This window comes from Diadema antillarum, unplaced genomic scaffold, assembly GCF_040938485.1.
Source record: "Diadema antillarum isolate AM-2024a unplaced genomic scaffold, OU_Dant_1.0 scf00000162, whole genome shotgun sequence".
NCBI lineage: Eukaryota > Metazoa > Echinodermata > Echinoidea > Diadematoida > Diadematidae > Diadema > Diadema antillarum.
The window spans coordinates 167,340-193,279 of NW_027271051.1; the positions used below are offsets into that span (position 1 = coordinate 167,340).

The 25,940-nt window shown below is 38.6% G+C and overlaps 2 protein-coding genes across 2 annotated transcripts; one reads left to right on the plus strand and one right to left on the minus strand.

The window, feature by feature from the left end:
- Nucleotides 1–572: 572 nt before the first annotated feature.
- On the minus strand, nt 573–13,586 carry LOC139722252 (medium-chain acyl-CoA ligase ACSF2, mitochondrial-like). The gene is made up of 11 exons (XM_071633561.1): nt 13,537–13,586; nt 11,590–11,770; nt 10,930–11,112; nt 8,852–8,970; nt 7,709–7,874; nt 6,133–6,272; nt 5,234–5,393; nt 4,269–4,376; nt 3,210–3,361; nt 2,322–2,463; nt 573–698 (listed from the first exon to the last, which is right to left on the minus strand). The coding sequence occupies exons 1-11, from the start codon at nt 13,584–13,586 to the stop codon at nt 573–575; spliced, it is 1,527 nt and encodes a 508-aa protein (XP_071489662.1).
- A 2,688-nt stretch (nt 13,587–16,274) lies between these two features.
- Nucleotides 16,275–25,464, plus strand: LOC139722226 (post-GPI attachment to proteins factor 2-like). Its single transcript, XM_071633536.1, has 7 exons — nt 16,275–16,358; nt 18,910–19,187; nt 20,688–20,937; nt 22,456–22,568; nt 23,191–23,299; nt 24,379–24,519; nt 25,425–25,464. The coding sequence occupies exons 2-6, from the start codon at nt 19,026–19,028 to the stop codon at nt 24,501–24,503; spliced, it is 759 nt and encodes a 252-aa protein (XP_071489637.1). The 5' UTR covers nt 16,275–16,358; nt 18,910–19,025; the 3' UTR covers nt 24,504–24,519; nt 25,425–25,464.
- Nucleotides 25,465–25,940: the final 476 nt, after the last annotated feature.

Genomic DNA, 25,940 nt, shown 5'->3' on the forward strand with positions numbered 1-25,940 from the left:
GTGTACACAAACAAGGTGCGATAATAGGATTAAACAATATAATACAACCATCACAAATTTCCCTTTATGTGTCATATACATGTTATGTAAATTTATATGTTATGTAAAGAAATGTTACATTATTTCAGAAAAAAAAAATCTGTTTCCTCTCAGCCGACTAATTATCAAGAATATAACATGAAAAACAGAAGGACAGAGAATCAGAACCTGCCCGCTAATAGTAATGCAATTGCTGAAGAAACAAGATGAAATAGGAAAAATGAGTGAATTAAGTATAATCTGAAAAGTTCAGAGGATACGACAGTCGAGAATTGCAAGGACTGATCATCACTGCCTCATATTTTCTTGGAGCTGCTAATATAGTACCATTTTAGATTGTCCTGCACTTGCCATCAGGGCATTCCCAGTCGAAGTGTCTTTCCTCTACACGAGGACAAAAGGAAAATATATGAAAGCACTCGGCATTGGGTTCATACCATTGGTCACAAAGAAATCTGAGTGGTTTATCAATCAGGAGGCCTATTGCTAAAATGAGCTCATAAGTCGTTTCTCCCTTCTTAAACTCCACATACCTACGACGTCAGATTCAGGCGCTCAAGCATTATCTCTCGTAGCTTGAATTTCTGGACTTTTCCACTTGGATTCAGGGGGTACGAGTCGACAAACTGAATGTAGCGGGGGACCATGTAATGCTGCACCTGTGAGAGGGATGTGATGATAGTACATTATTTGACAAGAAAAATCCCATCGCAAAATTGCAGTTGACTCAATTTATTCTGTGAATATTACATCGCAATCCTTCCATTCAATACTGTCAAACGCAAAAGCCATTAGCCCTTCACGGTAGTCAGAGTAGTGTATAGTGCTGGCCTTTAAAGTTAAAGTTAAGGAATAAATACGAAAGTGAATAAAGGGTCCTTTTGTGTGTGCCAGTACCGGCATGTTGCGTGAGGCGTCAGCCGTGCATATTTACACGTCCTTTTTTTCTTTTTCTTTTTTCTTTTTTGCCTCTAAGTGCATGCTATGCTATTTTGATAACATCCGGAACTAATAAATCAATCATCGTCTAATGCAAAGCTCGACGAAAGGCAAACTCAATAAAACATTTTTTTTTTCGCGTGGGGGGTGGGGGGTGGGGAGAAAGAGGCTAACCCACCGCCAAGAGCGTCATTTATAGAGTTGACTGTATAGAAAATGGTTTTAGTGATCTAACTCTGAATATAACAGGATAAAAAGCCAACTGACTGGGGAAATCGTATACAATTGGTACGAGCTGCGGCTCTTGAAAATTTCTCTTTATTGAGTAAAATAGAGTAAAGAGTCTCTTTCTACCCTCGGTAGGTGCGTTATTGGTCAATCTGCAGGATCTCAACCATTACTTGACTGAAGTTTTAGTTCGAACTTCCCAGGGTGCGAAGAGAACCCATAGTATATTATGATGACCTCGTTCTAATGACGCTGTATAAAAAATTGTTTGGGTTTTTTTTTTTTCATCTCACGACACTGGTTAGAAAGCAATACATAATTTACTTAACATCAACATATTTCTAGTGCAGATGAAATGCTATCCTTTAAAATACTCAAGCCACATAGAGAGGATGGTAAATTTGAACCGACCTTTCCCTTGCAGAAGGCGCGAATTTCATCCTCAGAACATATTTCACCAGACTTTAACATCACGCATGCGCAAAGTTCCTCAATTAGTCTTTCATCTGGCACACCAATCACCTTCGTGTAAAAAAACCAAAACAAAACAAAACAAAACAAAAATTACGTGAATGATAACGGTGAGAAATATCAAACCGCCGAGGAAACTCTAACTTGCCATCTTGATGACACCTGTCTCCTGTTTTGTTTTGTTTTGTTTTGTGTTATTTTATTTTGTTTTGGGTTCTCTTGCTTCTTAACAAAGAAATGCAATACAGAACCATTAATAAAGCATACAGAGCAGCTCAGGGATCTACGATACGCAAATAACAATATGAGGAAAACATTTTTTATAGGGCTATTTGTATACTATATAGTTTAAACCAAACAAGTTTTACCAACAGTCTTTGATAAATACTGAGAATTTTCTGAATTAAAAGTTTAACTTTGGTGACAGTTATCGACTTGATATCTTAAAACCTGGAGACTTTTCAGTGTCATCCTTCACTCATTTTTTGATGTTTTAGAAGTTACTTTGTTTCCATGATTTATGATGTCTGCGATGGCTGACAAACGTAGGCCTATATTTCTTGGATATGCTTTCAATAAAAATGCTAACACTGGGTCTTTTTCCGAGGTATCCATAACACAATGTCATGTCTAGCCCGTCCTACCTGGATGTTAAGGACTTTTGGATGGGTTAGGACGACTCGTTCTATGTTGGCAGGATAAATGTTGACACCGCCCCTAATCACGACATCCTTGATTCTGTCGATTACGCTGAGATAACCGTCTTCATCCATCACACCTATATCACTGATTGAAGAAGAAGACAGATGGTGCACATTCAGTGATATTCAGTAATACCTCCGATTAAGCATCATCATGCATTAGTCATCATAGTTGGGCTATACCAGCATGACGGCCGACAAAAGCTAAAGGGGAATCTCATTTGATAACATAACGTCACCACGAATCGAATTTATACTCTATAATGTGTAGGTATCTGAAATACCATCTAAAATTTATAACAGTGTTAAAAAGTTGAAAATCCTTGAAACTATACAAAAAGTTGTAGCGAGATTCGTGTATCGTGACTACAGAAGGACTTCTTCTGTCACCACGGTCATCAGCTAACTGGGATGGAATGTACACTGCATATACACAGGTGTAAGATTCTTGCACACGCTTCAATGTTTCACAAGAGTCATCATAACATTTCCAATATAGATATACATGTATGTTTGCCAGCCAACTTCCATCACGCCATCACCATAACATTACATGTCAGGGCCACATCTCAAACTTTAAAATTCCAACATCTACAATTGACTGCCTGGATCTTGAAGTGTGCATAAATACCAAAGTCTGCATCATAGGGTTACCGCGGAATTTGCTATGACCTGTCATGGAAGTGGCGTATAAAGCAATAGAGAAGAATCGAAACTGTGTGTCTTTGTATCTTGTTTACAATCACCGACGGAATTTCCAGGTACAAGGTTGACATTTGGTGAGACATAAGCACAGATCCCCCCCCCCCCTTACCAAAACTCCACTCTCACCCAGTATGCATCCACCTGGCGGAATCGACAGACTGCTTGGTCTTCTCTTCATCGCCCCAATAACCAGTCATGTTGCAGGGACTCCGAACGCAAATTTCGCCCGGTGTGTTGACGGGGAGTACTTCCTTTGAGGCATGATCCATTACTTTGACCTGATTACCAGCGCAACGTGTTGTCAGACAGACACGAATGCATGGGAGAAAAATAAAACAGAAACAGAAAATAAAAACTTGTAAGTCATGTATAGCCTTTCAAGTGAAATCTGGGCCCCGTCTTATAAAGCCTTCAAATCAATCACAAGTCCCCAAATCAATTGCAACTTGCATTGCAGCTCACAAGAAACTTGTGATTGATTTCTATCACAAGTCTTTATAAGACAGGCCCCTGGATATCCGAATGGTGTAACCGCGCTCAAGAAACGCGTAAATTGAGTGTATAGCCCAACATACAATACGTGCACAACTATACATGTATTATGTTCTTCCTAACGTTGTTATGACACAGTAGGACCAATTAATGAATTCCAGGCATGAGTAGCGTGTTAATTTAATGACAATGTTCTTGTAATTATTTGCATACGGAAAGACTTGAGCATCGTACAGTAAAGGTAAGGAGCATGTTAAGGGATGTTTCGATTTCACACACATTATTCGATTTCACACACATTATCAACAAACACGATACTCTCTGCCTAAAGAATTCAGCGGAAGAAAAATATTCACGTCGCGACAAATCATGGCAGCTAAGATTACCATGATCCTTGACATACATCTTCCTTTAAGAACTGACGAGCCAATTGTTATTTCATCCCGTAAACTATATCGATTATTCTCACGAAAATTTACCCAGGGCTATTTAACGAACTACACATAATTATTTGGGGCTCGAAGTCTCCGTGAAATTTTCAGGTGTGAAGTAAATGCAATAGGCGGATGTACTGTAATCCAAACGTGACTTTACACATCCCTGCATAACAATAGTGTATAGAGATCTAACTTCATTTCAGACAATAATGGTTCTGGAAAGAAGTGTACCTATAGTATCAGATTATCAATATACCTCAACCCAAGGCACTGGTCTTCCAACAGATGTCAGTTTTGCCTCCTCAGGATCATCGTCACGCGTAAATGTGACAGTGAGTCCAGTCTCCGTCATTCCATACAGAGTCTAAATAGCGACAGAAACAAATAATACATTACCATCTTCTTTAGATGTATGTTGTCAGATTGCGTTTAAGTGTGTATGTTGGTGTTTGTTTTGCGTGTATGTATAATATATATATATATATATATATATATATATATATATATATATATATATAATACATACATATTATGTATATATACATAATTTTATACGTGTGAAGGTGTGTGTGTGTTGCATTTTTATCGCTATTTCGAAAAAAGAAAGAAAGAAAGAATGCCAAGCAGATGAGGGCTGATTTGACTGTCTCACACATATGAATAAAACATTAATCCTCGTAACTGAACAGTGAGTCTTGTCACGAGTCGTATAGTTGGAATTCATACTTGTTTCCACGGTTGGTAGAGACACACAAACTTTAACTGTCACAAGACAGTAAGTTGGCAACTATAATTATGTGCATTCAGTGTCAAAGGTTACCGGGGTATTTGGGGGTGACATAATACCCCACCCCCATTCCACACAGATTTTCTCTCATCGGTCACCCATCCGACGCTAAGTTTATCTCTTCCGGCTACCCACCAAAGTGCATCGCATCGCATTTTGATGAATCCGACTTGTATTGGTCGACTATAAGGTCACTGTCAGACATGTCGGGTGGTGATCCGAGGAGGCAAGATCGTCCGATGAGGATCACGCGCGACATGTCTGACACTCACCTGATACTCGACCAACCAAGAGGGATTCATCAAGACTGTGACCCGATACACTTCGGTGGGTGGCCGGAAGCAACAATCTTTGCTTCTGATGAGTGAGCGATGAGAACAAAGAAAAAGTCTCTGTGGAATGGGGGTATTACCGAGTGGGTTCATCGGACTTACGTGGACCCTGGCTTTGCGCTTGATCAGCTTTTCTCGTAACTCTGTTGGCACGTGACTCGCTCCCGTGAGGATCTCTAGGTTGGACAAGTCGTATGAGGGCGTCTCGGGTTGGTTGAGAATGTCGATAAGCATGGTCGGGACAGCTGCGAGTGTTCCGCAGCTGAAGAGGAAAAAAAAAGAGGATGTGTTCAACGAGGAAAGTATGTCCAGCATTTAAGCCAATTCGGGGTTCCACTTTGAGCATGAGCAGAAAGAGGTCATCTGTACCAGCAGAGCATAATATTGGCTTTTAAATTCACTGAGATAAGCATCTGTGATGTAATGATTATTCAAGTGATCCTTATAAGTGGTGCTTCCCAGCATATCCACCTAACAGCAAAAAGGGTATTTGACAATATCAACAGAAAAATATTAATACATTAAATGCAAAATAGTGAAATGGATGCTTTCCAAAGTGCTAATTGATGGATCATTCTGGTCACCTGGTCTACGCAAGTTCATCCTTTGTTTGAACATGACTGATGAATTCCATATCAGGCAAGCTTTTTCCTTCTGTCGCTTGAAAACTAGTAGAGTGCCTGATCAACTGAGAAAGAACAAAGATCATTGGTACCCATGTGCCCATGAGCTAACCCGAACTGGCTGATTAGCGTCTAGAACATGGTCACACAACAAAGTATGTCCGTATATTATGTATTGTAAACTCAAGCGCTTCTCTGGGAGTTGTGTAAATCTGTGCGTGGATGAGGCCTTTTTTTTTCATCACAAAGTTTCAGCAGCTTGATTCTGATTTGCTTGTTTTCTGATCTGTCATTTCAATTTCATCGATTTGATTGCCGATCAACAAAGTGGTGGTAAACCTGTAAGGAAGAGACCAGAAACGGATATGTTGTAATTACCACTCCCCATCCAAAGCCCTAAGAGTAGACTTTGCGTTGAATGCTGCAGAAGGAAACACTGTCTTATCCCCTCTAAGCAGACAGGTTAACAGACCAAATGTTCCGGCCACGTGAAAGAGAGGGACGGGTAGACAAACCGCCTGAAAGGAAATAGCATTGCACTATAGAAGGCAATTTTATACATTGCCTTAATTCTTTCCATGAAATAAGAGGCCCGTCATGATGATGGCAATAATTGAAGGGGTCGGTGCAATATAGTGCTAACCCACACAATAGTCATTTTTAAATAATGGCTGTTGAATGCTTGGAAAGTCTATATACATTACATTATAAAACATGAATGCATGCATTTTTTACCATCTTATTGGTTGAATTCAAATATGACATTTTCACGGAGGTTAGAGTGAAGAATAAGGATTATGAAAATGTATGTAACTCAATTTTGACAGCACTATATTGCACCGACCCCTTCAATTGTTATGATATCACAGTCTGAACGTAGATCACAGCCCAAATGACACAGGTAGAATCGTGCTAAGGTTTTTATAGCTATACCTCTCGATCACAAAATAATGTAATCGCATTTCCAGGCTTCTCAGTCACCATGTCCAAACTTTCTTCTTTATCTTTTTTTTTTCCTAGTTATATCATCATTTATTTCCGCCATTACAAGATTAATATGATTCCGATGAGATTCTGGTATCTGCATAATTATCCTAATTATGGTGCTTGCATTAAGACCTGTCACACATTTTGTATTACCAAGCAAAAACAAACTATAATACTATACACACACTATACTCAACTTTGTTTTTCCACTGAAAGAACGCGGACGTAATCATTTATGTGTATTTGTGTGTTAGTGTATGTGTGTGTTGTGTGTGTGTGTGTGTGTGCGTGTGCGTGTGCGTGTGTGTGTGTATGTGTGTGTGTGTGTACAAAGACAAGGATAATATTCTCACTTTAACCTTTTTAATGTCGTCAATCCGTCGTACATGGTTGAGGATTCTCACGTTGTTTAGGATGTGGAAGTGCGTTAGACACGCTGCTTTCGGATGATCCCCAGTTGTACCCTGTATTTCGTCAATCAAAATGGTGCTTGTTTAGATAGTAAAACATGCATGCCCACGCACATACACACATTACATTCACCGCATATGCACGCATATATAGCTATACAGGGCATATACAAGCATAAATATCTCACCTAAGAGCACACACAAAGGACACATACACATCATCGCAATGTATTACTAAGAATGTTTGATCAGTTACGAAGTAGTAGCTCATTAAACCGTTGGACACACACATGCTATAAATTATTCCCATTTCCCGTTTAAAATCGCAGATTGTTCGTTTAGTTTATCTACGTATAGGTATCACGCATCTCCATGGGGACCTTGTATCCGAGCAATGACATTTAATAGCCCATTCAGATTTGTTTAAGTTGTTCTGACATTCTCTATCTCAATTTACACTCAAGCGTAAAACAGGTTTGAGATTGATTCAGATTCGTGTTTTGCAAAGTTGAAGAAAAGAGTAAAACTCAAGCAATATTAAGACATGTCATGCTTACAGAAGTAAAGACGATGTGGGCGGCATCATCAAACTGGACGGTCTTCTTGCAGCGGTGGATGACGTCATAATGCTCCTGTCTGCCCAAGGAGAGTACGTCGTCGAAAGTCAAGGCTCCCGGATGGCCTTCGTTGCCCATTGTAATAACAGACTGCAGTGAAGGTAGGCTGTTTTGAGGGGTATTTGGGGGGAAAGTGATCAAGGAATCTGCCCTTTTCTATATTCTTATGTAGATGGGAATTAATTCTTATGAGGTCCTGTAAGCTTGAGGAGAAAGTCATCAGAAGACAATTGCAGGGACTCCGGAACGCTTTCAATAAGGGGGGGGGGGGAGCAATCCGGCCGGGAGGGGGCTGGGTTGGTGGGGGATAGTGCTCTTGGTGGGTTGAGTTAAGAGTCAATGCGAATTCACACCCTCCCCTTCCCTTTCACGAGAAGAATCTCAGGGGAGCGTCATTGTCATTGTTTTTCGTCTTTTTTCAACCGAACGTATGAAGTTTGGCTGTTCAGCCCCCCCCCCCCCCCCCCCCTCCCCCCGGGTTCCGCCATCCATCAACTGGGAAAAAGTGGGTGGATGCTATTTGATTTTGCATTTTAGGTCATTATACATATTCATTCCTATCAAACGATAGAGGTCTGGTCCTACTGAAGATAGACCCATGTGAGGACAGACCCATCCCCTGTGACGTACCCTGTACAGAACACCCGTCTATCGCAACCTTTTCAGTTAGCAACCATAGGCTGAGTGACAATAATTCGACGACATAATGAATTACATTTGATATTGTATCTGTTAGTATCCGTCTAAAAACCTCTCCACATGTAGCTGGTGAGCGCGCCCAATAGTATACATGACCTAGAAGCTCTTGATGAGAGCGATTTCTTTTTGCCATTGAGACATTCCTTAACAGGGATCTCATGAAAACGAGGAAACTCGACAACATACGGAAACGTAATAATTTATATGCTCTGCAGGAAGAAATCGTAAGCCTATCAAAAGAGTCATGATTTCGTAGACACAGATCGAATCACCAACCTTGCGATACATTATAGTGTAGGAGCTTGGAGGAGCAGGAAAGAGTACAGATCACTGGTGAATGTTGTACCATGGAACCTAGACTTACTAATACGACTGTTACCGTACCGTTTGCTACGGAGTCGTCCAGGCACTGCGTCCTTCAGCTCAGGACACAGGTCGGCTAGCATCGCGTAGTAATTCTGCATGCGGAAGGGCTTTGACGCTACAATAGTTTTCAGCCCAACCTGTTTTGAATGTGAATGAAGGATTCCTGAATATACAACCATCCAATATTGTTCTATAGAAACAGTGTTATTTCAGCTCCTAGCATTATACTGTCAATGTTATTAATGCCGTTACCATTACCATCTTCCTCGTATATTTAATGCTGTTTTCCATCAATAACATCATCATTATGCCTCCGCAACGAAGTGGCCGGAGGCATTATGTTTTCGGGTCGTCCGTCCGTCCGTCCGTCCGTCCGTCCGTCCGTCCCGTTTTGTTTTTGTCGATATCTCAAGAACCGTGTGGTGGTTTTACATCAAACTTGGTATGAGGGTATATCCTTGGGAGATAATACTTTGTGTGGATTTTAGGGTCACAGGGTCAAAGGTCAAAGGTCACAGGGTCAAAGGTCAAAGGTCACAGGTTATTTTGTGAAAAAAAATTGAAATTTCATGTTTTTCTCCATATCTCGCAAATGGTTCAAGGTATCTTCATGGAACTTAGTATATATGCTTGTACCGATGGGCAGTGATTATCTAGGGAAATTGGGGGTCATGGGTCAAAGGTCAGGGGTCAAAGGTCAAGGTCAACTCCTCAAAATATCACTACTTTCCTTAAAATGCAATATGCCTGAAGGTTTTTTTTTTAACTTGATGTATGGCATGTATTACCCAATATATATTTTTGGGGAAGTTTCTTGCCAAAAGGTCAAAGGTCAAAAGGTAAAAGGTCAAGTGAAAGTGCTAAATTGCACTTTTTCCTCCATATCTCGAAAGTAACTGAAGGTATCATCATGAAACTTACATATTTATGCATGTTCAACCTAACAGTGATTCTCTTTGGAACTGTGAGGTCAAAGGTCAAAGGCCAGGTTTAGATAATGCTATTTTCCCATTTGATACTGAAATTATACTTTTTCTCAATACCTTGAAAATTACTCAATGCATAAACTTATAAAAGGGTCAAAAGTCAAGTAAAAATCATCAGTTCCCCAAATACCTGCACTCTGACATTTTAATCATTCATCCAATTGAACCTAATTCTAGGAAAGTGAACATTCAGCACATTTGTGTCAAACCTGTCATTTTAATATTTTGCCAATTGTGTGAAACTGTCATCACACATTGTCAAGACATTGTACTATAGAACTATTAGGAGAACCATGCATTATGGCAGAGGCATATCAGTAGCCGCAGCGATATATCTAGTTTTACTACTATGACTTCTCAAACAAACAAGATAAAAAGGAAATAAAGAATTGAAACAACAGACATCTCCTTGTCCAAAAGGAGGGGAGTGATCCTGTTGTATTTGTTTTTTTATGTATGTTTGTTTGTTTGTTTGTTTGTTTGTTTTTCTCAGCATATCTACGATACACTGTTGTCCATGTTTGTGTTGTGTTGTTGAGCGACATTTCTGTTCATTTGTTGTTTGTCAGTGCATTGTTGAATGGTCCCGGCTGTTCTTGTCTAATTTTTTCAGTGTCCATTCAAATCGAAAGTTTAATACAAAATCATTACAAAAGTGGAATCCGGCGTGGTTCCTTGGATCAAACATTAAATAACGAACCCGAATGTATCGGAAGAGGCCTCAACCTATACAGAATACACGTCAAGAACTCCGACTTCATGTATAAACTATAATATGAAGGACCAAAATGATGTGCAATAGACTGGTGGGCGAGATACAGAGCAAAGGCGAAATTGTAGTAACCCTTCTGACTTTACAGCACCATTAACTTCTGAACGTTGTCTGATGCACATTATTGCGGTTGTAAGTTTTTGTTTCAAGATGAAGAAGACATAATGATGTGCGCATGAATACTAATGAAATAGAATACCTGAATGCATAGACATTCCGATGAAAGATAGCTAAACATACTCAATAGTTCGTTTCCGGATTATGTTTTGGTGTGTGTGTGTGTGTGTGTGTGTGTGTGTGTTTTACACTTAAGGTGGATCTGTATAAATGGTTTTAACCTTTTTGATGGCAAATTCGATGTCACTCGTCAAATAGGCAGGATTGAGGTTAACCAAGGTGGCGCCGATACGAGTCGTAGCAAACATGGTCAGCACCCATTCGAGCGAGTTCGGCCCCCAAATGCCTACTCGATCACCATGACCGATACCTATCGATACCAAGCCTGCTGCCAATCTATCCATCTGAGAATTAGAAGAGAGAGAGAGAGAGAGAAAGTGATAATTCTTTTTAAGAGCATGGCAATAATGAAAGTGATGTTAATCATATACTATCTTTTTTCACATTGTTATATTGAAAGAAAAAAAATCACGCAAGTATATCCAATGGCAAACAATACAATAGGACTGCATTATGTACATGCATGACGGAATTTAGATTATCTCTAATTATCATGAAGAATCAGCTTCACCTCTGAAGGATCTAATCGTTACAGTTTCATGGGGGTTTTTGTTTTGTTTTGTTGGGGTTTTTTCATGGCCATGTTGATTGATATTCGTATCGCTATGATTATTGCTGAAGATAGATTGTCTAACATCAAACGATACACACACAAGATTGACTTATACTTTTTAATGTATTTGTGAGAAAAAAAAAAGAGAAATATAAATCGTAAGTTCTCCCCGATAATAGTTAGTGGTAGAACTGAAGGTCATTCTCACTTCGTCTCGAAACTGACCAAACGTCAGCCTGCATCCATCCTCCAGAAAGACGAGAAATTCGTCGTCGTGGAACTTCTCCGTGACGTCATCGACTGTGTTGCCGACTGTCTTTCCAATCAAATGTGGTCCGCTGGTATCAAAGGCATGACCACTAACGTAGCTAGTGATGTTGGTGCGTATGCTACGAAGAATAATTGACACAAAATTGTGATATAAACTGATTATACATAAGGACTAGCTGAATAAATTTGTGCACGTAATGAGAAGTTGGCAGGAGGGGTAGGCGTAGCTAGATTTCAGCATTTTCATTGACTGAGCTTTATTCGGTCCGTTAGTGGACTTTCCTCAGGGCTAGAAAGGAATAACTCCTTGTTACAGAACGTCATTCTGCTTAAAACACTACTAAACTAATGGGTAGGAAGATCACAATGATTATGATTTACATCTTTGAATTTTTGCGATTGACTACACAGGGAGAAACGCGATATTTGGATATCGTACAATAATAATATAATGTTTAACACAATATGAAAAACACAATCTAATTATAAGAGTATAAATCAACAATAAATTGTTGCCAACAATTCTTAAAAAGAATGACTGCCTGTGCACACCATTATATCAAAAAGAAAAATGAACAGTACAAGATATGAGAAACATTATTATCAATAGCATTGTTTACCTTTGGTTTATGTCCTGCTATCAGACGTTGGTATTCATGTGGTGCTGGTTTTGATGTGTTTATGATTTCGTGATGTGCATTTTAGGCCACTGATTATCTGCTAAATACATGAGATCAAGTGATGCGGAACCATCTTTGTTTTGATGTGTCGGGTCATTGGCCTTACCTCTAAGTATTTTTAGATAGACTGACACTGTGAGGAGTCATTTCATTCTGAAAGTTAGCTCTGATAAAGGTCCACTTATATTGACCAAAAGATGATGCGCAAGTAAATGACATGCTGTGCCAAAGTACAAAGTGCAGTATACGATATCATTAATGGTTCTGACAAATTGGATGCGAAAATGTGATTCATAATCCTGAAATATTTGCTTAGCACAAATCAATATAATAATTCAATGCCGAAACATGTAACGTTGTACAATCTACATACATTAAAACGCATTATGTCACGTTCATCGTATTCGTTATAGTGCATGGCTGTGCAATACAACTAAAAATTCTAACAAACACATTCACACTTGTGTAAAGCGAGCTGTTGCATTCAGAACGTTAAGATCGACAGGAACATGAATTGCACTGAAGAAATTCACACTATACCAGCCCACACCACATTCTAGCACGTATAATGAATTATATGTAATGGGTCCAAAGTCTGTTAATTCAGAAAAGCACAAAAAAAAAATGATAGAGAGAAAGGAGAGAGAGGCTGAGAGAAAGGGAGGAACAGAAAAGGAGAGAGGGGGAGAGCACAAAGAAAACGCGATGGTATAGTGGTAGACAACCACGTGATCTTGGATGAAAGAAACGATACACCCATAGCGTGTTGTTATTCTTTTTTTTTTATTCACGCAGAGTATCGTATATTAACATTTTGTTTAATATCAAGGGCACTTAGAGGTCAAGTGTTTGGACTCTGATAACATTCTCATTGCATTTGTGTAACAAGACAACAGCCAGTTCTACTGAGCATAATTTTCTCAAACGGTTATCACAGCGTATATCTGTATAACAAATAATGCATACAATCATTAGGGCCTAATTCATCATCATAAATACCTACATGGTTAACTTAATGGCATACTTCCAAAGTATATAGGACATAAATTGAACGTTGTGTACGTGCTAGAAAATACTTAAAATCGCACCGTTCAACTTATGAATAAAGATCCGCTTAATGCAGTTCAAAGGTTCCGGAGTTGTCGGCCTTACCAGTATTTCGTTGTAACAGTTATAAGCACAAGGCCAAACAGTGCGATGTTTACCTGGGCGAACACACTGACGACACTCTCCCCTTTCCAAGCTGTAAAGACATGCTACTTTTATCACCAAGTAGGACATTGTTTCCACTTTTTGGACAGCCAAACAGCCAGTAGGATAATCCAATATTGCGAAGCCTAGAAAACATTGTCGCGCACAAAATGATCTCTATCACATATTATGCTATAGCCTAACTTCCAAATGAATGACGTCTTGATATCAAAGGTCACGTTTCAATGCCATGGGACACATAACAATATGACTTTGTCATAATGATGCAGCAGGTTATATTCATGAGAGAGTGATGAGGCAGGTGACATGACATTAATTTTGCTCTAGCGACAATAATTGCTTCGATCTCATTTTCTCCAAGGACTTTTCTTTAGGGTTATATTATAGGGGTTTAGGTTAAGTTTGATATGATGATTAGAATTAAGGTTAGAGTTATGTATGGGTAGGTTTTATGATCGGCTTATATCGCGTGCAGATATTCAATCGGAGCAATTGTCGCAGGAGCAAATTATAATGTCAGAATGTCTTGGAACCGGGAAGGCATGTCCATTACTCTAATTACTCTAACGGGAGGGGGAGGAGAGGTTGATAATTGACGTTATTCCAAAGGTTATGATGATAATGTGATTGCATAAATACATGTCTATTATCAATGTTCAATGCTTGAAAACAAATAATCAAAAATTCTCAAAGTGACCTTGACTGACACTCTCTGTTGTGCATCTATAGGACGCAAACATTGTTGTACAACTTTTATATGTTTATTGTTGTGTAATTTATTTCCTTTGAAAAGATATTTATTTTTCTTATCCAACTGAAAGATGTTTCCCTTTAAGCATAGGAATATTCGTTGCAGTGTTAACCTACAACCTACGGAAACCTGATGGATAATGGTGCAAAGTAACTTAGGCTCTTAAAAATCTCGCAACGAATGACTAATAAAGTCATTCATAAAAGTTAAGATTTACATCGTCGATACAAAAAAGATAGCAGCATCGATCTAAACTAACAAGTGTATCAATGATACATATGTAAAGGAAAAATGAGTAAAATGTTGTCAACAATGGGCGCAGAGCGCGCTTACACTGACGAAATCAACATCATGTAAATAAGCTCATGAAGGACTGGTCAAAGTCGAATTATTCATGAATAAAATGTGATAATCAGCAAGAAAAAATGTCTTCATTATGTGTGTTTTCTGTCTATAAAACACTCATACCATAGGTGTATAAATATGAATCTTATTTCTCATAATAATCTATATTGCTTCCATGGAAAATCACTGCATCAAATAATTCTCTATCTCAACTTTCAGACCAAAGAAGTTAAGCACTCACCATTGGGAAGTGTGACACCTCACAATGTGGCATAAAAACAGTCAAGGTTTAGCTGGGTGATTTGAAATTCTAGCTGAAGGAACCTTTACACAATGCCTTGTCCGGGCAGCTACTCGCTACTAAAAGTTTGGCTCTTGTTATTAGTGCAGTTTCAGACAATGCTGACTGTGAATATGCACAAGACCAAGAAAATTGTTAGAAGGTTGAATAAAACGGGAACATAGTGATAGTTTTCTTGTAATTTTAGAGTTCCACATGTTTTTATCGCATAATAAACATGATATTAGAAGACGAGACCAGCTAATAAATCATCGAATTTATTGTTCAAGAAGTTTCAAAATGTAAAGTTTCACGTTTTATTTTCCACTTCTCTCATAAAAAAAAAGAAAATGAAATCAACGTGATTTTTCATGGGATTATTTACAGCATAAACAGCAATCATTGACATATCATTTTTGTCCAAAAAAAAAAGCAAAAAACTATTACCCCTTCTGTCATCAATCTTCTTAACTTTGTTTTTTGTCAGTGATTTCATTCTTTACTTATCAAAGGGATTCGGCCGATCTATGTTTGCAAACTCCATTCCTCTTATTCCCCTTCCATCTGCACCTCATTTGTTCCCTGCTTTTAACACTCTACCTAATCAACCGAGTTACCCACTTTGTTCTCCACTCTAAAAACATCTGGGTCAGTCTGATCCGGAAAAGGGGACCCGGAAAAGGGTTCCGGGTCAGAAATGACAAGGAATGGGATCAGATATGACCCAATTCAGAGTCGTGAATTGGGTCAGGGTGACCCCATTCCGGGTCTTCATGACCAAAGTCCACGTCATTTTTTGACCTGGAACGGAGTGTGATCCCAAACGACCCTTTTTGGGGTCATTTCTGACCCGCTGTTTTTAGAGTGTCTACTATTGATGTCATCGTTCAGTTCCCTTAAAAATAAAAATAAAAATTAAAAAAAAAATCCGGGATAGTTCATGGTTGTGTTTACCTGCTACAGTGTATGATGTTGTAAATTATGTCTGAGACCGCAATTGTGTTTCAACTCGTCTCCGACAAAGATTCTTTTTTATGCCCCCTTTCCCTTTGACTCGATAATAGGTCTGCCCTTAAAAAACGATTCACCCTACAGACATAAAAAAGGAAACGGCGTATCAAAAGTTCCGGAATGTGGTTAACAAAACTTGCAGCTCCATGTGTTTAAGAAATTAGAGCAACGAGAAATCCGGATCAATCTTCATTTTCTTTCTTTTCTTTTTTTTTTCCCTAATGGACGAATGGATTTCTGGTTAAACATCGAGTCGCGACAAAAATTGTCGACACAGTCCCGGAAATCATAATTATCAGCACCTTTTCCTGCCTTAGAGACACCATAGATTTACTGTACATCGCCTCTTGTTCTAACACTACAGTCAGATCACGATCAGCAGAGCTTGAGAGCAGAAAATTTCGCCAAATCTAAGACTATTTTTAATGGTAAGAGAACGAGTAAAGTGCCTGTTTTCACTTTTTCCGCTAGTGCACGTTTATTTCTGATGAGCATATGGTATGTTTTCGATTAAATATGCACGTAGTCGTAGGAGGCGTACGTACGCTGTACGGTAAGCTTGTAGTCAGTTACATGACTCTTGTCGGCGAGAACTGTGAAGAGAAGCACGGTGCCTCATCGGCTGACGTCTGACTGGCTCAACAAGTCGGGCTGGGTCTACTATGGGGGAAGGGGCGAGTGGCGAGCGAGTGGTGGTTCCGCATCTCATCTCACGTAGTCCAGTCTAGTATGCCGCTTATTTGCGTCATGGGGAATGATTGATAAGATTGTTTTATCTACGAATGCTGATGGATGGTTCCGCATGTACTACGTGGTAGGCCTACTACATTGTACACTACACTTCTTCTGAATTTCTGTGTCACTTGAAATTCAAACACCGGTAGACCACCTAGACTTAGACTATGTCAGTTTTGTTTTCCATTTTTATGTTTGAATAATTGTGACCCTGCACCTCAAAACAAACAAAAAGTCGCCAGACATGAATTTTTAGTTAAGACCATATTCTGAAAGAGCAGACTTTAAGCTTTAAAATGATGTATAACTCAAATCAATTGGACTCTCCTAACCTATCTAAATATAGGAAAGAAAGCACAAACTCAGGAAAAGTGTGAACTGAAAAAAGAGGCTCTGAAGTACAGTGTCTATTCAAGCGCTTAATCTTTACCAAACCGTGCTGGCTGTGCGATGAATGAGACAAAAAACGGGGTAAACCACCAGAGTAACAACAATGAAGAGATTATCATATTAGTAAATTACACTGAAATTAAGCATGCCTAATTAACACATTCTGTCCATAATTAATGCTAACTTTCAAAGCAGTAGCACTATTCTTTCAAAAGTTATTAGAGTTGAAAGTGAAAAGTGTGGACAAGGTTTTTCAGAAATGAAAAAGGGATTCTAAAGACACACGTAATCTCACTATTCTACCAAAAATGTTCGAGATGAACTGCTAAAAAAAATACACTTTCCTGCCCGTTTCATGATACCAAATTTTAGCATAATGTAAAAGAAGACCTGCTCTTTCAGAAAATATGAAAAAGTGAAGTTCGGCTAGGTTGACCCATTTCACTTATTTTCAGTCCTCGCGCAAAGTCAGTGTGTGCGACTTTATGTTCGTTTTGAGGTGCACGGTCACAATTGAACGTTTATATTGATAAACCCAATCCAATGATTTTAGTACTTGGTGAATGTGGTGCAGTATTGATTGTTGTAAAGTGTAAATGGTGGTTTCATTGTAATGACATTGAATATGTGTGGTTACGTCATGTGTCATAATGATAATTTAACTTAAGAAACTGAGGTTGAAGTAGGAGTAGGAGGAATGGTAACCCGGGGGTCGCTGCTGTGGTTAGAGGAATGGATGAAGAAGAATGTAAAGTTAAATGTGTGTGTTGCGACAATCACGTCAAGGATTGTCGCCCCCGGCTCAGGGAGTCAGGGCGACAATCTTTGACGGAGTTGGAGTCAAAGATTGTCGCCCCGTCAAAGATTGTCGTCTGGCGACAATCTTTGACGCTTGTGCAGTTCCCAATTTTTGACCTCGATGGCGACAATTTATGATGGCAAAAAAATTGTTGCGACAAAGATTGTCGCCCCGTCAAAGATTGTCGCCAGACGACAATCTTTGACGGGGCGACAATCTTTGATGCCAGCTCCATCAAGGATTGGCAACATATGTGGTTATGAAAATGATAATTAATTTTGGATATTAATGAAATGAGGTTCAAGTAGGAGTAGGAGGAGTGGATGAAGAAGAATGTAAAGTTTAAAAAATATATAAAGAAATTTCAAAGGAGAGAAAATGAAGTAGACCTAACACAAGAAGAACAGTTAAGTTAGAAATTGTAAATGCATAATTTGTGTTTGTTTTGTTTTAAATGCTAATAGATCTAGACCTATACAATCTTGTACATGTTTTATAATTATATTAATTGTGCATAATCCTGTAAAATGTCCACAATTCAGCCTGTGGGCTGCAATGGATATTAATCAATAAAATGTACCCTTTCAAAAGTAGAAAACTGATATTAAACACTGTAGATAACTAGATCTATTTAATTAAAACAAGAGCTAGCCTAGGATTAGGATTAAGTACTATTCACCTACTTGAAACAGTAGTGAGTCATGACAGGGGCCTACCATCCCCACTGCCCGCCTGTCTATTTTTTTAAATAAAGTTTTGTTTTTTATATCAGCCAAGACTAGAAATCAAGAGATTTCATAGTTTGAAGTTCTAGCTTGCATTGTGATGTGCATGCAGGTCTTTAAGATTGCAACACCTCTTTCTATGGGTGTGCTTGTCGTATCTTTGCTACTGGAATGGTCCCTGTATTGAATTACTGAAGCATGCAGAAAGATGCAGCCTTGTCATCAAGGAGGATACATGTAGGTCTACATTACATTATGTGACTGAGGACCATACTTTTTGGAATTAAAGGATGCATTCTCTTTTTTCACTAATCTTTGGATTTCATTTAGAGAGTGAAGTACACTGTAACTCGTGGAAACTCAAGACACTACGACTGATGGGCGACAGGGAGTCCATTGGCTGCTGTAATATTCAGGAGAGGTCAGTTATCTGAGGCCAAAGGAAGATGGTTCTTATCGACGGCAGGTTCTCCAGTGGGCGAGAAGTCCGTATAGCTGTCTCACGACTGATCACCATCCTTATGACAGTTATGGTGCTGGGGTTTGTCTTAAGCATCGTATTAGCTCTAATCTACAGCTTTAATGAAACTACATCGACTCACTGTGGTGTAAGTTAAATATTTTATTTTGTAATGCAAATGACTGATGTGTATCATGAATAATCCAGTCCTGAGGTGGGGGACATACACACTGTGTATTGCATAATTATGTAGACTGTCTCTTCCTCGTATATTTGCTTCAGGGTTTTCTCCTTGACTGAATCAGCCTTTCCACTTGAAATCTATCCATGATTGTAAAATTCACTGGATTTCTAATCCAGTAAGCCCCTTGTGAGGGTTCGATATAATCCTTAACATATGTGACCCGCTGCAAGAAAAGGATCCGAAAAGATAATTTTCTGAAAATTGCATGACATTATTCCCTTACTCTTCTACTTTAATGTCATATATAACAAGACTCATAAAAGTACTCGGTTGCAGAGATATTGAGGATTTTATTAGGGCATGTTAACTGGTTTAAGAAACATTGTTTCGAGAAAACCGCCTTCAAAGTTTTCCTTCTGACGCAATGAGGTATCATGATCAAGGGGAAGCAAGACAGTTTTCACCGTTTGACAATAGAAGGTACGCTCCTAGCAACCTCCGCGATGTTAGTTCAATCTTAGTGCCAGTGTATCAATCAGTAACTAGGATGCCACGCATTGACCAATGAGATCACTTCCTCGTTGCTAGGAGTGGAGTTTAGCTGCGGCGCTACATCCAAATCTTTGGACACATTTCTGTTCTGTTGAAAGTTGGAAAATCATGGCCCAGAAAAATGGGGGGGGGGGGGGGGTTTGCCTTTCCTTTGATCATTTAGCTTCGAAATTTCGGCAGATGATAGAAGATACAGTTGTACATTAGATTACAGAATTATGTCAAAAACAGAAATCTGTAAATCTGACTTCAAACTCGATTTTTTCAGCTTACTCGTAGCGACTCTAGGATCCTTTTGTTGTAGCGGGTCACATATTTTTGTTTGGTAACAATTTTTCGACATCTGGTATTCAAATCTCCAGAATCAGACAAGGCTGAATACCACATTGTCAATCACTTTATGCACTACTTTTAGTCGCTCATTGCAAGCTATCGTGACCTGTCCCTTTGGGTCTGTCTACCTATAATGCTCCACTTATATGATAGTTAAATAAGCTGGTGTCTGACAATCATGGTCCTTTCCATATGTGGCTCATCTTGGCCTGTGACTGTAACCTCTGAGATTTTTGTAAAAGGTTTAACTCTTTGTGATGTGAAAGAATGATGCTTCCCACGGGACTTCTAGCATTTTAGAATGCTCTTGCCTTTTTACATGCTTTCTTTTTAGGATCCTAGTATCTGGTCTCCAATCATCTCATATGTTTTTAGCGAATTTGTTATCAAACACCATGATTCTCGTAGGATTGGATGGCTTGTCATAATGGCTTTTTCATTGTTTGATATGTATGCAATCAACTGCAAGGTGCACTGTGGAGTTTTGACACTGTCAAGCAATATAGGCATATCAAAGATATATGCTGATTGTGAACTGTGACTGAAATTGAAAGTATGGTTACCTCATCACTTTTACAGGTGCCAAACTACCTCCCATCAATCAGTGCTGCTGTTGCAGTCCCGCCATCCTCGTACGTGTGGCGCTTCGTCATCGTCCTCTCTGCCGGCCAACGCCTTTTCCTCGTTTCCTTCCATTACTCGTTTTATGCCAGTGTGACGACGTCCGTGTCCTACTACCCACTGCTGTGCAAAATTTGTTTCCTCAGCGAGATGCTGGAGAATTTTGCTCTCATCGGCCTCACCTGCATTCCATCATCAGAGAATTTCCGTGAGTAAATGGTGCAGCTGATTTTGTAGCTGTTGAAGTTTGTCAGTGATATAATCTGCATATGAAATGGGGCTTGCACCTTCTTGTTCATGAGTTAAATCAAGAAGGATCCATATGATCCTGTATACCTCCTTCAAACCTGGTATAGAATAACAATATGACAAGTTACATATACGCATATGCTGTAAAAGTGGAAATTTTCACGGTGTTGAAATTTTTGCGCAATTTGCGCAATCAGAAACTAGCGTGAAAATAAAAGCAGCGAATATTTTTGCTTGCCATATGTTCCTATAGTTGATGTCTTGATACTGCGGAATTAAAAAACGTGAAACTCTTTTTATCCGGCCAAGCACAACAAATTAGTTGCACGAAAATATCCACTTTCACAGTAATTGATTGGATTTGGAAAAGTTCTGATACAGAGGTCAGATAACAGGCTAATTCTGAATGACTCTCTTTTTTTTTCAGTGAAATCATTCAGTTTTTTCACTTGTTCATAGGAGTGTTGCAGGACAACCAGCAGCTATAGTGTTGACAAAATATAATGAAGGTCATCATTGTCGAGTACATTTTAAAACACTTGTGAGCTGGATTTAAAGGGGAATGATACCCAGATATATTTGGATCGAGTGAATGCAACAAAGTTTAGTTATAATGAATCAGGGAAGTTGAGGAAAATCAGACAAGCAGTTCAAAAGTGATGAAGTTTTACAGTTTTACAGTTCAGTGCTACCATTATTGTTTGATGAGAAAACTGCTACAGTTTGTGATGTTACTACCGGAAAACTATACAAAGAACATATAAGGAGAATTCCTCGGAATTTCCTTTTTGATGAAAAGTACACATCTTGTCTGCTTGTTACTGACATGTTAAGGGTAATATTATGTCCCCTGCTTTCTGGGAGAGGTAAAAGCCAAGTGCCCTTTTCTTATGCTGGAAAATTGAGACTGTGGTGACTTCGTCTTGTACTGTTGTAGTCTTCTCATCCAGCAATAGCACCACAAACACTATGAAAATTCATAACTTTTTGACAGATTTACCTCAAACTTCATTCATGTGTTCTACTTATTGATGCAATTTCTCAATCCACATTTTTTATTAGGTTTCATTCTCCTTGACTGTTAATTTTCAGTGCAAGAAAACTCTATCAGATAAAGGAAGTGTGCTGTCTGAAGAATCTATGCTTCTATAGCTTTCAAAAATTAATTAAAACAGTCTTTGTAACCTTTACACTATGCAAGAGAAATTGTCGGAGTATTCTGCACGCCCAGGTCTTAAGTACTGCACAGTACATTTACACTGTACACTTTTTTATTCATTGTGTTTGCATTCAAGGTTCTTGAGTTATGTGTATATAGTAGGAAGGCCATTTCATTATAAAGACCATTTTTAATTTATAGACCAAATTATTAATTTCTTGTAATTTATGAATTAAGATGTAGCGTCTAATAGTTAAAAGTTTGATACAAACTGAACTAATCTAATTTTCCTTACTGTGTGCTCTCCATTTTTTGCAGCCATCCATGAGAAAATGTTCATCCTATTTCAGGGAGGCTCCATGCTGTTTATGGTGCTGATGTGCTATGTGCATAATCTTGCCATCAACAGCAATTTTCCAGCAACAAAATCAGTGGGTCAAAACTTCTTGTACATTCTAAGATGTAGCTTTGTTAGCTTTGTGTGTAAAAGTGTAGATGCAGAACTGAAAACCTGTTTTGAATATTACATTCAGATTAAATGACCATGTAAATACTGTTGAATTACAACTTATCTCATGAATAATTTGATCAGACATGTATGTAGAATTCAATGTACATCTTTCTGCACCTAAATATAGCATCATTTCAAGATGGCTTCAACTCTCAAAATGTCTCTTGTTTGTTATTCTGAAAGAGTAATGAAGGTATGACATCATACATCAAGATTTTCTGTGCACATACAGCCATGTTGCTGTAGAATTACATTCCTCAGCAAATTCATTGTTGTTCATCTACAAAACTTTACAGCCTTACAGTCTTCATATTTAGTCTTACGTTTGTGTTGATTTATAGTCTCTCTGTCATGTGTTTTACTCTGAATATTTTTTAATTAAAGTGAATGTCCTCAGGTACACATTTTGTGTGTGGGCTTTGAAAACTCTTCCAACATTTTCTTTAATCAAGCCCTTGGAATGACCTCTTGTGGAGATCTATTACATTATGTATACAATTTTTCACACTAACATTGCTTGTCTCTCTTTCTCATCGTTGCAGGAGCGGAAAACCCTCAAATACTTGAAGATATATCTTGCGGCAAATTTTTCATCATTCCTCATTGCCATCTACTTTTACTTCAGACATGAATATCACTGTGAACCAGGGAGTAAGTCAGATTAAATTATCTTCCTTTTTTAGTATCTTTGATAGCCTTCTCATTCTATTTTTTAGGCAAACCTCAAACATTGAATTATCTGAAAGGCCATTCAAACTTACTGCCCTAGCCACTTTTTTGTTATCAATCTATGAGATATTGGGCAGCACACACTGAGTGTAAGAAGTGTCCAGCCATCGCTTTAAATACTCACATTTACAGACAGGAGCAAAAAATGATTTTATTAGCCACCTTTTACCTGGGGCAAAAAAAAAGGGGGAAAAAGAGGAACCTGGCTGCAGTTCAAGTGCTCTGAATCTCCAGACTGCTCATGCCTGATTAATGACTGGAGCATGAAGCAGAGCACCTGAGTGTGCATGCCTGTGTGTGGCAAGATGCATGATGGGATTAAAAGAATTGATGGTTTCTTTGTGTGCTGTGCAGACATGCCGTGCGAGGCAATGATAGCATCCAGGTTTTACATAGTCATGACTACATTTGATTTGTGGTTGAGAGTATGAGACATTTACTAATCAGCTATATATCCCTGTTCATATTGATTAAAAAATTAACTTGTTAAGGAGTCCTGAGTATACTCAGACAAGTGTCTACGAGAAATGCCTGTTGTAGCAAAATCAGCCTGTCCGGTCCGTATGTAAGTGACAAGGGGTGTTTACTCTGTTAATAGAGATGTCCTGTGTGGCAGCAGAGTCTCTTTTTGTGACATCAGAGTCTCTTTGAGTACATTTTATTCAATGTTAATTTTATATTCATTTAGTGCTACATTGATGAAATTGTAAGCATAGGTACATGTAATGTAGAGTCACTGCCTAAACCAGATTTCTTGTATAGCACTTCTGGTAGGGTGAACCCTTTGCCTTTCGATGCATGACAAAGCCAAGATTGCCTTTTGATACAGGCGAGAGAATTAATTTGTGATACAGTGTGTAGATGACAGACATAAACAAAGGTAAAAACAGGCATAAAAGAATCACTTTTGCAGCATTTTCATATTGGTCTTCAACAGTTATATGTTTATATCATGACAATTTTGTAAAAAATTTTCATCCGTGTTTGATTTTCTCCTTCAGTGTACACTCTGTTTGCCTTCTTTGAGTACATGGTGGTGTTAACCAACATTGCATTCCACTACATCGTGACGCACAACTTTCAAGAGAGAGAGCTGGTGCTGGGCGGCCGAATACATGACAACTGAGGACATCTCTTCACAAGTGAGTTTTGCAATAATTGTAGTAGTATGGTCTTCTTTATCCACTGTAGCCACTTCAATGTTGTCATGGTTTTTTACAAGGTCCTGCCATTATTATTGTGATACCAATGCCAGGTACCCATTTACACGTACTGGGTATACACTTTGGTTGAGAGGGACGTAGTGGCTAAAAACATGTTGTGCAAGGGCATAGGCATGTAACCAAATTTCTTATTTTGAATGATTTAAAAAGTGATTGAAAATGAAGATGCAAATGAAAGACAAGGAAACTAGTGGCCTGTATGTGAACAAATACATGCACACATGTGCACGTCATGTCATAATACATGTACCAGTACAATGTACTAGTACTCAACTCTGTGTATACAATACGAGGTGTGTAATACTAATACATGCACATATTAACACTACACAGGAAGAACAGCATGACAATACACAGGAAGCATCCAATACACAGAAAGAGGCCATGCTGCATTACTTGTCACATATTATGTCTGTAGTCAATCCGTGAGTAGCAGCACCATCTGGAGAAGAGAAAGTGATAAAACATGCCAATGATGATATGAACTTCTCTTTTCTGAAGTATTTTCTTCAATAAGTGCTATTTAATGAATGTGTCGGCATTCTCTGGACTGATTAAGCTTTATATTGAGTGATCATTTGACTGGTTGGTTGATCAACGATTATTATGTCCAATCACTGATGAATACAACAATTGAAAGGAGCAATCCAGTAGCCTCTAGCTCGGATTCTGTAATGTAAATCCGATTTTCAAATGATGTTTTAAGCATTCCTTTTTCCTCCTTTTTTTTCAGAGGGATTCCTTTTACAATAGAGAAAATGTTTGACAGCAGTCTCTAGATACTGACTTTGCTCATTTTCCCTTTCTTCTGTGTTATCCTGCAGCTCTCAGGAGATTATCAACTCTGATACACCATATGGGGAGAACAACTTGTCTTTCAACTCTCTTACTCTCTGTATGTTTATATTTATTTTTTGGTACTAGATAAAACATACAAACTGACAGCATTCCAGGATGGATGTGTTGTATAAATGTTTATCATGCATGAGGTGTTTGCCATGTAGGGTAAATGCAACTACGTATTATGTAGTGTCACAGTCTTTCAGCATTCGTCAATATGTTTTTATTGCAGATGGGAAAGTATCTATCTAATCTGAGAGACTTAAGTTAATGCTTTACCACTTTTTTTTTTTTTTTTTGGGGGGGGGGGTTGGGATAGTTATGTTTGTTTAGCTTTATTATTCAATCTGTTCATATTTGGGTTCATGTCTGAGGACTGGTGCCAGAGGCATCATACTTAAAACTTGCTGCATCTTTGATAGATTGTCAAGCTGTCTCGGGGGTTTCCTTTCTTAATAGCACTATGCACACTCCGTGTCATCTTGTATTCAGAATCCTTC